Genomic DNA, 13,048 nt, shown 5'->3' with positions numbered 1-13,048 from the left:
CTATGAAATCATAGAGTTCACTTATTTTCTTTGATGGTTGTCTATTTCCCCTCTCCAGTGAGGGTTATTTTGTTTGCTATTGCACACCGGTGCCAAGAAGAATGCATGGCATTTAGCAGAGCTCAATAAATACATGTTGAATGAATGGTGGCGTGAATAATGACATGTTAAACCGGACTCTCTGGAGACATGCCTCTGTATCCCATGACTTAGAGGCACACCTCATGCTCAATGGCAAGTGTTCCCAGTATTACAAGTAAAAATGTGTTATGTTTAGAGAACAGAGGAGAGGGAAGCAAATGTCAGGCACTCATGTCTGACATCATGAGATATTAATAGTTCTTGACTTCTGAGCCTATGAGTACCATGAGCAGTGTGCCATGAACCCATGTTATGACATAATTCTTGATTCCTGATGAATTAGGTAATTTGATTTTACTTCTTGCCTCATATGCTCTGATTTCATGAGCTTGGTCTGCAGTGGCCTGCACTTACCTGGATAATACTGCTCTCCCTGCCCATCTAGATCCTTCTCTTCCCTCAAAGCCCAGCTGAGAACAAACCTCTTCTGGAACATTAACCTCAACTTAGTAGTACCAGTACACGAAAGTCAGTCTTTTTCTCCCACTCCGAGGGGAGCGTCTCAGGCCTAGTGGGACCAGGGAATGGGTACATGTGGACTTCATTAAGGTGGCCTGAGCGAAAGAACAGTTGATTTCAAAATACATGTAGCTATTTTGAAAGAAGGTAAGTGGTGTAAATTAGAACTTCTTCCACTAAACCATGAACACCAATCACAAACTTTACTCTGTCTTTCCTCTCAGTTGTCAGGAAAATACTCTCCATCATCTATGACAGTTTCAGACATAAAAAGCTTATCTTTGGCCTGTCCACAGCCCCTTGATAAGATCTAGCTGGACTTTAAAGGCAGGTTAGTATAGTTACTGACAGTTCTGAACTTGCTGAAGGAAAGTTACCTTGTTATTCTTTGACAGTACCCCAAAACACCTTGTTTATCCACCACCATGAATACATTTAATATAACAAGCCCTTATATAGACCTTCCTATGCCAGGTACTCTTCTAAGACGTTACACATAGTAATTCATTATCCCACAAAACAACTTAACTATTAGGGGTGTATGTGTTTGTGTGTGTGCTCAGTTGTGTCCTACTCTTTGTGACCCCATGGACTATAGGCCGCCAGGTTCTGTCCATAGGATTTCCTCAGCAAGAATACTGGAGTGGGCTGCCATTTCCTCCTCCAGGGGATCTTCCTGGCTCAGGGATTGAACCCGCAGCTTCTGCCTTGCAGGTAGTCTCCAGCATTGCAGGTGGATTCTTCACCACAGAGCCACCTGGGAAGCCCTATTGGGTAGGTACTACTATTATCCCTGTTTTACAGATAAGGAAACTGAGGCACAGACGGAAGGTGAGTAAAGGCATATAGCTGGTAAGTTCAGAGCTGGGATTCAGACCCAGATATTCTGGCTCCTGAGACCACATGGTTAACCATTAGCCCACTTGTCTCACCTTTGTTTCCCTCCATCACCCTCCTTGTATCTGTCAGCCAGCCCCTTGCCTCTGATCTTATTCTTCCTGGTCAGAGAAAGACTCTGCTGTCTTTCCCCAACATCATTCTCCAAATCAACCAAGGGAGATTTCTTGCAATTGGGATGAAATCACTTCAGTGACCCTTCATTCTTCACAGTCACTAATACTGATTAGTTTACTTCTTAGCTGACCCCTCTGCTGTCTCATGCTTCGATCAAAAACATCCATCTCTTAAATTGCTCAGACCATTTTATTCTCTCTCTCTCTTAATTCTCCAATGGAATATTGACACATGAAAAGTTCCACCGGAAAATGCCTTGATCTGAATGAAGTTTGGGGAAGATGAATCTGGTGCTTATGTTTGGAGAGGGTTAGGGGAGGGTGTGTTATTGAGAAACTAGGTATAGGAAGCTTGCTAGAAACGCTAACTTTTATGGTCATAAAATTCTGTAGGAGCTTGGGAATGAGAAGGAATGAGTGCATTCCAGAGGCATTTCAGAAAGACCAGTGGAGTTGTGGGCAACTGCCTCTAGGAATAAGGTAGAGAAGGGAATGAATAAAATACCGCTATTCTGGGCCTGAATGATTCTAATGAGAATGTCATTACCGAAATAGGTCTATCAGGAAGCTAATCTGATTCAGGGAGAACAAAAAGTTCATTTTAGAATCTTCGTCATCATCCCAGTGGAAATGTTCAACAGTTGGAAGATACCATAAGTGAGCATTTAATGAGCAGCCTTCAAGTGTCTAACAGGGCATGTGATGTTAAATCTACAGTCATTACCATGAAAGGGAGCTGGGCAAAGGCATCATTTACACTAGTCTTCTGGAGGCACCTGCATAGTGTTTGGAGATCCTCCAGAGCCTTCAGCGACAAAGGTGGAGTTGGCTTTTAATTTGAATGTAAACAACGCGGTTTACATACAGCCTAACCCCAAACACTAGCAAATGACTTTTCTTTGTCACACCTAAAAATCCTTAGAAAGTGACAATGTCATGTGGCAAACTGGTTTTGTGCTTGGTTTCCACACTTGATCTCACTTCATATTAATTTTTACAACAACAAACTCAAGTAATCTTGAACCCTTGCCCCGGTTTGTTTCTCCCAAGGTCCGGACGGTGCCAGCAGTCTGCACATTGAATGGTGAGAGCCAAAAGCTGTTAGAATCAGGCACTCAAGGTAAAAAACGCAGAAATAAAAGCTGCAAGACAGCACAGCGCCAAGAGAACTCAAAAGGCAGGGCCTAGAACGGTGTGTTCAAGGAGCCGGAGAGATTGGCGGGCAATGTCCAGAAACAGCGTCTCAAAAATCCAAATGAGTCAGGTTAGCAATTAACCCCAAATCTCGGGTTGGTACACCTTCCTCGAGATTTCGTACAAGCTCAAGAGTAGTCAAGCCTGGCCCGGTAAAGATCATCAAATGACTTGTGGCAAATCTCTTCCTTCAAAAGTCTGACTTGGACCGCCAACCTTACTTCTAGAAGCCCAGTCGATCCTCCTTTCGAAGGGAATAAGCAGCCGTGGGCTAGCGCGGGCCCCCGCGGCTCGCCGGGCCGACTGGTCGGAGGGACCCGATTTTCGGAGGCTGCGGGTTGGAGAAATAAATCCAGTCCGGGTTTTGTCTGCACGGGGGAGGGGGACTGGAGGGCTGCGAGGAACGGCTCGCGAAGAGGGGGGCGGTGGTGGAAAACACACAACACAAACAGCTCGCGCCGGGGAACGGCAGCTGTAGGCCCGGAGCGCGCGGGCCCGGCCGCCGGCCGCATGGAGCGCAGCGCGGCCCGCGGCTCCCGGGCGGCGGCGGCGGCGGAGGCGGCAGCGCGCCGCTCGCTCACACCCACCCCCGCCCGCGGCCGCCGCGCCGCCCCGCCGTAGCCGCCGGCGTCCCCGCGGGCCGGTCCAGCGAAGGCGGCGCCCGCGCCTCTGCAGCCAGTGGCAGCCGGCGGCCCCGGGGAGGCGGCTCCCGCAGCCCCCCGGCAGCTCCGCGCCGCGGGCGCCTTGCGACCACAGCGGCCGCCCGGGGAGGAAGAGGAGGAGGACGAGGAGGGGGAGGTGACCAACTCTCCGGCTCGGCGCGGCGGCCGGCAGCCCGCGGGCAGGCATGCAGGCGCGGCGTCTAGCCAAGCGCTCCAGCCTGGGCAGCCGCCGGGGCAGCGCCGCGCTGCAGCCGCCCGGCCCCGCGCCCGCGCCCGCCCGGGAAGGCGCGCTGCCCGGGCTCCCGCCGCCCGCCTCGGCCCCGGCCCCGGAGAGCTGGAGGCCGCCGCTGCCGCCACCGCGCAACGCCGGGACCGACCCCCCTCGCGCCGGGGCCGCCGCCGCCGCAGCCTCGTCTCCGGTGCTGCTGCTTCTGGGGGAGGAAGACGAGGACGAAGAAGGCGGGAGCCGGCGGCGGAGGGGGCTCGGGCGGGCGCCGGCGAAGCCCCGAGGGGGCGCGGAGGAGGAGGATGACGACGACGAGGACGAGGACGAGGAGGTGGTCGTCGAGGTGGTGGACGGCGACGACGACGACGAGGACGGCGACGAGCGCTTCGTGGCCCTCGGCCCCGGCCGCGCGCTCCCCAAGGGCCCGGCCCGGGGCGCCTTGAAGGTGCGAGCCGGCTGCCGGGGCGCGCGCGGGACCCTTGGGCGCGGGGAGGGGGACTGGCCCCGGGCTCCGGCGCGGCGCCGGCTGCGGCCCGGACCCGCGACCGCAGAGGCCGGCCCGGGAGGGGTGTGTCCGGCGGCCGCGCGGGCCGAGCGAGGGGACTGATGAAGCTCAGCGCTCGCGCCCCACACCTTCCCCGGGCGGCCGCTCCCCCTTTCCTCCAGGGCCGCCTAGGCGTGCTCGTCCGGGGTGGGTTGCGGGCAAAGGACGCTTCTCCCGGGTGAGGCGGGGAACTTGGAGGCGGGACGAGGTAGGAGCCGGTCTGCGCCTGGTGGGGACGGGCGAGGTAGGTGGCCGTGAGGTAATATTCGTCCCCAGGAAGTACGAGGGTCCCCCTTCCCCTTATTCCGAGGACTAGTCTAGCTCGTGGAAACTAGCAAACCGCTTCTCTTGTCAATCTCTCAACCCCTTCTGCATCCGAGAACAATTGTGGGTGAGTTTCCATCACCGGCGCCTGTGAGGGAACCGGTAAGCCCAGGACAGCAAGAACCAAGCCCTGGGTTTCTACATATATTTTGCTGGCAGCTTTTGGCAGTGCCTCCCACCCCCTCAACCCCCCAACCCCGTTTAAACTCGACATTGTTTAGCATTTGGGGTTCTTTCCCCCCCTCCTCAAAATTGCAAATGAGAAAAAAATAAAAAAGGAAACCAGAGAAAGTGGGGGTCATTTGGCATTTAAAATGGATGTGAATTTCAGCTGAGAATTCAAGCAAAGTCCCTTGTGTACTGAAGCACTGAGAGATCTTTCCGTTTGTGTATCTTCAGGAGATAAGGGGTTTATTATTACACAACTGACTGGCTGGGCTTTCAGGCATGTGATTGGACAAAGCAAACCACGTTGAGGTTCATGCACAGTGTATGTTGCTAAGAAGTTTTGAGGGCAGCAAGTGGTAAGCAATGGAGTGAGTGATTTTTCTGAAGATTTTTCTGGTGCTTAAAATCCACTGAATAACACTGTTGATGGGAATTTTCACAAGATATTGCTATTTCAGGAAGAAAAACACATGAGCTTAATAGATAGAGACTATTTTTTTTTTTTTAAACCTTTAAAAAAAAGGAACCAGAAAAAAAGTCTACTCCTCAAAGCATGAAATTGCAGTTCCAAAGAAATGTTAAACATTAGCATTTAAAGAGCCCCAGAGTAGACACGGGCACAACTTTCTTTCCTAGACCACCCTGGAAGTACCAGCTCTGGGAGTGAGAAATTTTCAGCAAGTGGTCATTTGGGATGATAGTTTTTGACAGTTGCTTGTTGGAATCCAGACCATGACCACCCTCATTACCATGGTCTAATAAAAAGCCTGCATTGTATGGCCACAGGATATAGCTGGGTTTGGAATTAAATCACATGGCATCAGTGACATTAAGTAACAAGAGTAGTGACTCCTTACCATTTTTGTCCAGAAATACTGAAAAGATGTCTTGTAGTTTGGACAGTCATTGCACAATTTGTGATGGAAAAATTAATTATAATTTATGTCCTGTGATCAAAGCAAACCCAATATAAAAAAATCAAATTGATAAAAACCAAAGAACTTGATGTGATCATTCATTTTATCAGAAAAAGATTTTCACATCTCCAGGCAAATTTCTGTTAAATTCTTTCAAAATGGGCCTTATTTTATAACATTTTGGGTTGCCCATAACTTTTCAGAAATTTATATATTGAATAGTTTGAGGTATAATTTTATAATCTTTGCTGCTTTAAAGTCATCTTGACACTGCATCTAAAGAGGTTTTCTAATGAATAAAATACGATCATTTTATTCTAATGCATTTAAGAATGTCAATTTGCTGTTTAGTCTCTAAGTCATGTCCGACTCTTTGCCACCCCATGAACTGTAACCTGTCAGGTTCCTCTGTCCATGGAATTCTCCAAGCAAGAGTACTCATGGGATCTTCCTGACCCAGGGATCAAACCCACATTTCCTACTTTGCAGGCAGATTCTTTATCACTGAGCCACCTGGGAAGCCCACGAATGGCAATATTATATATATATATTTATATTTATATTTATATTTATATTTATATTTAGGCATTCATTCGGAGAAGGCAATGACACCCTACTCCAGTACTCTTGCCTGGAAAATCCCATGGGCAGAGGAGCCTGGTAGGCTGCAGTCCATGGGGTCGCTAAGGGTCAAACACGACTGAGCGACTTCACTTTCACTTTTCACTTTCATGCATTGGAGAAGAAAATGGCAACCCACTCCAGTGTTCTTGCCTGGAGAATCCCAGGGACGGGGGAGCCTGGTGGGCTGCTGTCTATGGGGTCGCACAGAGTTGAACACGACTGAAGCAACTTAGCAGCAGCAGCAGGCATTCATTTATTCACATATTTATTAAACACCTACTATGTGCCAGGTACTATTCTAGAACACAGCACCTTCCAGATGCCCACATCCTGCAAGAGAATCCAGAGCAACAACCATCCAAACAAATAAAGAAGCCTGGTGCTTGAGATTGTGATGTATCCCCTCATAAGGGAACTGATGCTATCGAGGAGGAAGAGAAGAAAGCTAGTAGAGAGAAGGCCTCCCTGAGGAGGGGACATTTGATCTGAGATTTGAGACGTGTAGTTTGGGAAGATCGTTCCAGAATAAAAATTGCAAAAGTCTTGAGGTGGGAAGGAGAAAAGGCCGAGTGTGGCTGCAGCTTGGTAGGTAGGCAATATGTCAGGTAGCTAGCTTACAGGCCAGCGACATAGAGCTTGGTGGGCCTTTAAAAGTGGAGAAAAAATATTTGCAAGGTTTTAAGCAGTAAAGGCATACAAAGTGGTTTGTATTTTTTTATTAATTTTTTAATTCAAGGTAATTGCTTTACAGAATTTTGTTGCTTTCTGTCAAACCTCAACATGAATCAGCCATAGATATACATATGTCCTCTCTCTCGAACCTCCATCCCATCTCCCTCCCCATCCCACCCCTCTAGGTTGATACATGGTTTGTATTTTTAATAGGGTCATGCTGTGTGGGATATAGAGGGCAGCTGGGAGGGGCAGGGATCCAGTTCCAAGGTGATTGTGGAAGTGCATGTGAGAGGCCAAGCAGTTTGGACCAGAGTGGAGTTAGACATGAGGGGACAGATTCAGGATCAATTGTGAAGATCCACCTGCGATAACTTGCTGATGGATTAGGTGGCAGGAATCTGGGGTGAGACCCCAATGTAAAGGTTGGTTAGATGTGCCATTTACTGATATTGGGAAAGCTGGAGAACAACAGGTTTTTGTGAGGGAAACAATTAAATATTCTCTTTGGGGCATGTTAAGTCTGAGATGATGCTTAGACATAGGCATGGGAACTGCAAGTAGGTAGATGGCTGTAAGGTGTGGAACTTAGAGGCGAGATTAGGGTTGGAGAGAAAAATATGGGAGAAGCAGGTGTGACCTGCTGTGTAGCAAAGATGTGAACGTACGTTCACATGTCCAAGACAATTGACAAAAAGATGGTAGATGTCAATTATTCTATAACATGAATCATTCAACCATCAGCATGACTCTAAGGACAAGATTATGGAACATGTAAAGTCTGCTCTGCCAATGGTGTCCGCAATAATATTGAAGCTGGGGACAAGAAAGGGAGTGCAGCAAGCCAGAGGACAGTCTTGGGCCAGACTCTGGAGCAGAGCACTGTTTAAGTTTGGGTGTGGAAGGAGAAGCCAGCAAAGACAATTGAGAAACAGCAACCAAACAAGTCAGAGGAAAACTAGAAAATAAAAAGTACAATAAGGCAGGAGAAGATATAGTTCCAGAAGTAGGGAGTAATGAACTGTGTTGAATACCACTGGGATACTGAGTAAGACAAGGACAGAGACATGTTCATTCGGATTAGATAACGCACAATGTATTGGTATTCTTAACCAAAGAATGTAAAGTCAGTGATGTGACCTGAGTGGCCTGAGCAGTGAGCAGAGGTGAGAACACAGTGAAAAACTCTTTCAAACTCTTTTAAAAGTCCTTTGCTAGAAAGGAAAGTAGAGAGAAGGGGGAGAATCTGGAGAACATATGGTCTAGAATTTTTTAAAGATAGGATACAGTAGTCTCTGCAGTAAGCCTGCAAGGCAGGAGTCACGGGAGACATGGGCTTAATCCCTAGGTCAGGAAGATCCCATGGAGGAGGGCATGGCAACCCACTCCAGTATTCTTGCCTGGGGAATCCCATGGACAGAGGAGCCTGGAGGGCTACAGTCCATACAGTTGCGAAGAGCTGGACACAACTGCAGTGACTTAGTATGCACGCACGCACAGTAGCGCTAATATAGAGACCGTAGCACGGTAGGAATTAGCTGTTACCTGTATGGGAAGTATATTTGTTTTCTGGTGCTGTGTAACAAAGCATAATAAGCCCCCTACATACTAACCTTCAGGTGGCAAACTTCCAAAGGTGCGAATGTACATTCACGTGTCCAAGAGTGTAAGTTAGCTCGTGTGTCTGGCATACTTGGTCACTAGTGTGCATCCTCTGCAAGTGGTTGTGCTTCTGTATGCTTTACTGTACAGTACAGTATAGAGTCCAGTAGTACAGTGTCTTTATTTCAAGCCCAAGATGTCCAGAAGCAAGTGTAAAAGCAGCAGTGATGTAGCTGGTACTGCCAAGAAGGGCCAAGCAATAACAATGGAAACAAAAGTGAAAATAATTGAGGGTGGAGTGAGGCAAAGAGATGGTAGATGTTAATTATTCTATAACATGAATCATTCAACCATCAGCATGACTCTAAGGACAAGATCATGGAACATGTAAAGTCTGCTCTGCCAATGATGTCCACAATAATATTGAAGAAGCATAGAAAAGTGATGGAGATGGAGAAACTTCTCAGTGTGTGGGTGCAGGATCAGAGTCCCACTCAGCTTAATGGTGATTTGAGAAAAAGCTAAAAGCCTTTATGAAGACTTGAAGAAACACAGTGAAGAATCAAAGGGCACATCTTTTAATGACAGCTATGGCTTGTTTCATTGGTTCAAGGCTAGAGCCAACCTTCATGATGTAAAAGTAAGTGGTGAGGCAGCGAGTGTGAGTGCAGATACAGTAACTGCCTGGGAAGTTCCGGAGATGCTTCCAGAAGTTATGGAAGTACCAAAGAGCGTCACGGCACAGGAGACGGCAAGGAGATGTTCTTTATCTGAGGAGGGCCTGTTAGTTTTTGAGTTGCAGGACTCAAAGGTAGAGCAGGGCACGAAGGTTGCAGCAGTTGTTCAGAATGCAATCCAGTGCTGCTGTGTCATCTATGACAAAGAAAATGAGAAAAAAAGAGCCACTACCTAGACATCACTGGATTGCTTTTTCAAGAGGGTAGATAGAATGTCTATGTCAGGAGTGTCCAGTGGAGGGCAAACTGCAATGTCACTCATGCTTGATGTCATCAGTGTGATATTGCAGCTTGCCCTCCATCTCCTATTGCTGACAGTCCTTCAGCTCTACCATCTCCCACTTCCTCTCCCTCCTCCATTCAGTAATGCTTCTTGCTTGTTCACTCAATGCCAGCCCTTTTGTGCCAGCTGCTATACTGTACTACTGTACTTTTCAAGGTGCTGTAAGATTATGTCTTTGTTATTTTTAAAATGTATTATTTGTGTGAAAAGTATTATAAACCTATTGAGTACAGCTCCCCAGGTTTCCCAGGTGGTGCTACTGGTAAAGAACCCACCTGCCAATGCAGGAAACACAGGTTCAATCCCTGGATTAGGAAACGGCAACCCACTCCAGTATTCTTGCCTGGAAATTTCCGTGAACAGAGGGGCTGGTGGGCTGCAGTCCATAGGACTGCAGAGAGTCGAACACGACTAAGCACGCACAAACACCAAATCCAGCATAGGGCTGATTGTATTAGTTGGGTATGTAGGCTAACATCGTTGGTCTTACAAACAAATTAGACTTACAAAAGCACTCTCAGAATGGAACTCCTTCATATGTAGGGGATTTACTGTACCATAGGCTTTTTGGCTTACAAGCATTCTCCCAACATCTATGGGTTAGGAGTCAGGGCCAGGCTTAGCTGGGTCTGCTGTTGTCTCACAGGGCTGTAGTCAAAGTGTTGGGTAGGCTGTGTTCTCATTGGGAGGCTTGACTGGGGAAGAATTCACTTCTCAGTTCACTCTGGTTGTTAGCAGAATTTATTCCCTTTCATCTGCAGGCCTGAGGATCCAGCTTCTTGCTGCCTATTCCTATGTAGGCTCCCCTCAGTTCCTGGAGCCCCTCTGCCTCAGCCCCACCTCCACTTCTGCAGTGCTTTGTTACATGATTTCCTCAGCATGGCCTCTTACTTCATTAAGTCAGCAAGGAGAATCTAAGTCCCTGTCTGCTGGTAAGGTGGAGTCTCATATAAGGCACTGTATTCACAGAAGCAGTACTCCATCATCATTGCCATAGTCTATTGCTTAAAAGTAAAAGATGGGTCCCACCCACACTTGAGGGGAGGAAATATGCAAGGGCATGAATACCAAGAGGTGAGGATTGTTGTGAGTCGCCTTAGGGAGGAGCCGAAGATGCAGAGATAAGAGGGATACTGCAAGAGAAAGTCCTTGGAAAAGGGGATCTGGAAACCAAGTATTGATACTGGCCTTTGATAGAAGGAAAGACCCTTCTTCCACTGAGTTAGAGAGAAGATAGGGAAAGTGGGTCCTGATGTGGATGGTTCTGCATTGGATGGTGGTCAGATCAAGTAGTACTCATCTGATGGCTTATGTTTCCCCCTGCAGCAGGAGGGAAGGTCATCAGCTGAGACTGAAGGAGATTTGAAGAGCTGAAGCCAGGATGTAGTGCTGTGGGAGAGCAGGAGAACAGATGTACCAGAGAAATCAAATAGAGCAGCTGGATAGTATCAAGGACCCCACCTGATGTTGGTGCTTCTACATGGACAGAGTAAGCACTCTGTCTGGGTGTGTGATTTTCCCAGCTTCATTCCATTGGTTCAAACACAGAATAATAATAACAAAAAGAATCCGAGCTAATGTTTATTAAGTTATTTAATGACTATGCTAGAGCAAATCTGGGCTTCCCCCATGGCTCAGCGGTCATCTTCCTGCAATGCAGCAGACACAGGAGATGTAGGTTCAATCCCTGGATAGGGAAGATCCCCTAGAGGAGGGTGTGGCAACCCACTCCAGTCTTCTTGCCTGGAGAATTTCATGGACAGAGGAGACTTACAGGCTACAGTCCATTGGGTTTTCAGAGTCGGATATGACTGAGCATGCACACGCAGTGCAAGTCTAAGTGTGCAGTCTCATTGAAACTTCATTACATATCCCTGTCAGGCATTATTATATCATCCTCATTTTACAGAAGTGATAAGCAATTTACTTGAAAATACACAAGTGTTAGGTGGGAGAGCAGGGGTTTGAGCCCTGGGCAGTCCAACTCCGTCTCTAGTACCATTAAGCCTTTGATGTCTCTTAGAGACAAAGCAGAGAGCTGAATTTAGCCAGGCGGTTGAGCAATGGAAAGAGAGAAAATATTGTTGGTGAAGTTGATACTGCTGTGACTATAATGATGGACTATGGGCCCTAAGAAAAGTAAGGACAGGAAAGGGCCATGGGCTGGTAAAAAGTGAGGGGTCAGTGGATTGGAGAAAACAAAGGGGAACCAATAAAATCATTAAAAAATAAGAATGAAATGCAGGACAGTTTGGATTCCAAGATAATGTTAATATGAATGAATATTTTCTGAATATTTATAAACCAGGAACTGTGCTAAATACTTTATATGAAGGAGGATTTCCTGAGAAATTATGATTTGAGAATCAATATGCTCCAGTTGGGGGCTTCCCCATTGTCTCAGCAGTAAAAAATCCATCTGCAATGCAGGAGATGTAGGTTTAGTCCTTGGGTAGGGAAGATCCCCTGGAGGAGGGCATGGCAATCCACTCCAGTATTCTTGCCTGGAGAATTCCCATGGACAGAGGAGACTGGCAGGCTACAGTCCATAGGATCGCAAAGAGTTGGACACTGCTGAAGTGACTGAGCATGCATGCACACCTGCTCCAGCTGAATATACCGATTTGGACCTGAAATAGCACACCTGAGGCTGTTGGTCACAGCAGAGCTGTGGTTCACATCCAGAGCCTGTGCTTTTAATCTTTCCCTATTTGTTTTTGATGTTTATGTCTATTTACATTGAGGAGGATTTGCTACAGCTCAGGAAATAGAGGAATAGATACTAAGTATCTGAGATGCTTGGTTACTATCATGGACACTAAGTTGGGCTTTAAATGAGACAAGAAGAGAAACTTTGTATTACACAGTTGTCAATTTCTGATCAAAGAAGCTTTCAGGTTTATGGGCAATGGTAAGATACACACAGCCCCTCAAACCTAAAGAAACTAACCTCCTGGGTGAGGAATGATGAATGATGAATAGCAGGTAAATATCTTCAACCAGAACTTTATTTTTTATAAAAGAAAAAAATATAAGGACACTGTCAAACGGAGGAAGGATTCTAGTATAAGTTGTTACTTAGTGAAGGCAAAGCAGTAGGGGGCTGAGATAACAAGGCCAGACTTCGCTCTGCGATGCTGTATATTAGTTTAGGGATGAGAGCCAGAGAATCGGAAGAGATTGATCATGTACTGTTATATAATAAGTTTAGGAGAAATCTGGACCTGAAAGACTGCTTGTAGTTCTATTAAGAGTTCATCTATTGGAAAATTGGGAAGAAAGGTTTGTAAGTGAGATTGTTGTTGTTTAGTCACTCAGTAATGTCTGACTCTTTGTGACCCCATGGACTGCAGCACCCCAGGCCTCCCTGTCCTTCACTATCTCCCTGAGTTTGCTCAAACTCATGTCCATTGAGACAATAATGCCATCGAACCATCTCATCCTCTGTCATCTCCTTCTCCTCCTGCCTTCAATCTTTCCCA

General features: G+C 47.2%; 1 protein-coding gene across 2 annotated transcripts in view; it reads left to right on the top strand.

Moving 5' to 3' along the window:
- Positions 1-3,498: 3,498 nt before the first annotated feature.
- Positions 3,499-13,048, top strand: part of ZNF704 (zinc finger protein 704) — a 259,616-nt gene continuing 250,066 nt past the window's right edge. For both annotated transcript variants that reach the window (XR_003514479.1, XM_027561253.1), the window contains exon 1: positions 3,499-4,140. Coding sequence is in view for 1 of the 2 variants with exons in the window: in XM_027561253.1 (XP_027417054.1) it covers positions 3,655-4,140 (486 nt within the window). In the remaining variant the exon portion in view is untranslated. The remainder of the gene's footprint in view (positions 4,141-13,048) is intronic.

The sequence above is a fragment of the Bos indicus x Bos taurus genome, chromosome 14 (assembly GCF_003369695.1).
Source record: "Bos indicus x Bos taurus breed Angus x Brahman F1 hybrid chromosome 14, Bos_hybrid_MaternalHap_v2.0, whole genome shotgun sequence".
Classification (NCBI taxonomy): Eukaryota; Metazoa; Chordata; class Mammalia; order Artiodactyla; family Bovidae; genus Bos; species Bos indicus x Bos taurus.
Note: the sequence above shows the minus strand (reverse complement) of the source record. Positions and strands in the feature narration are given on the sequence as shown.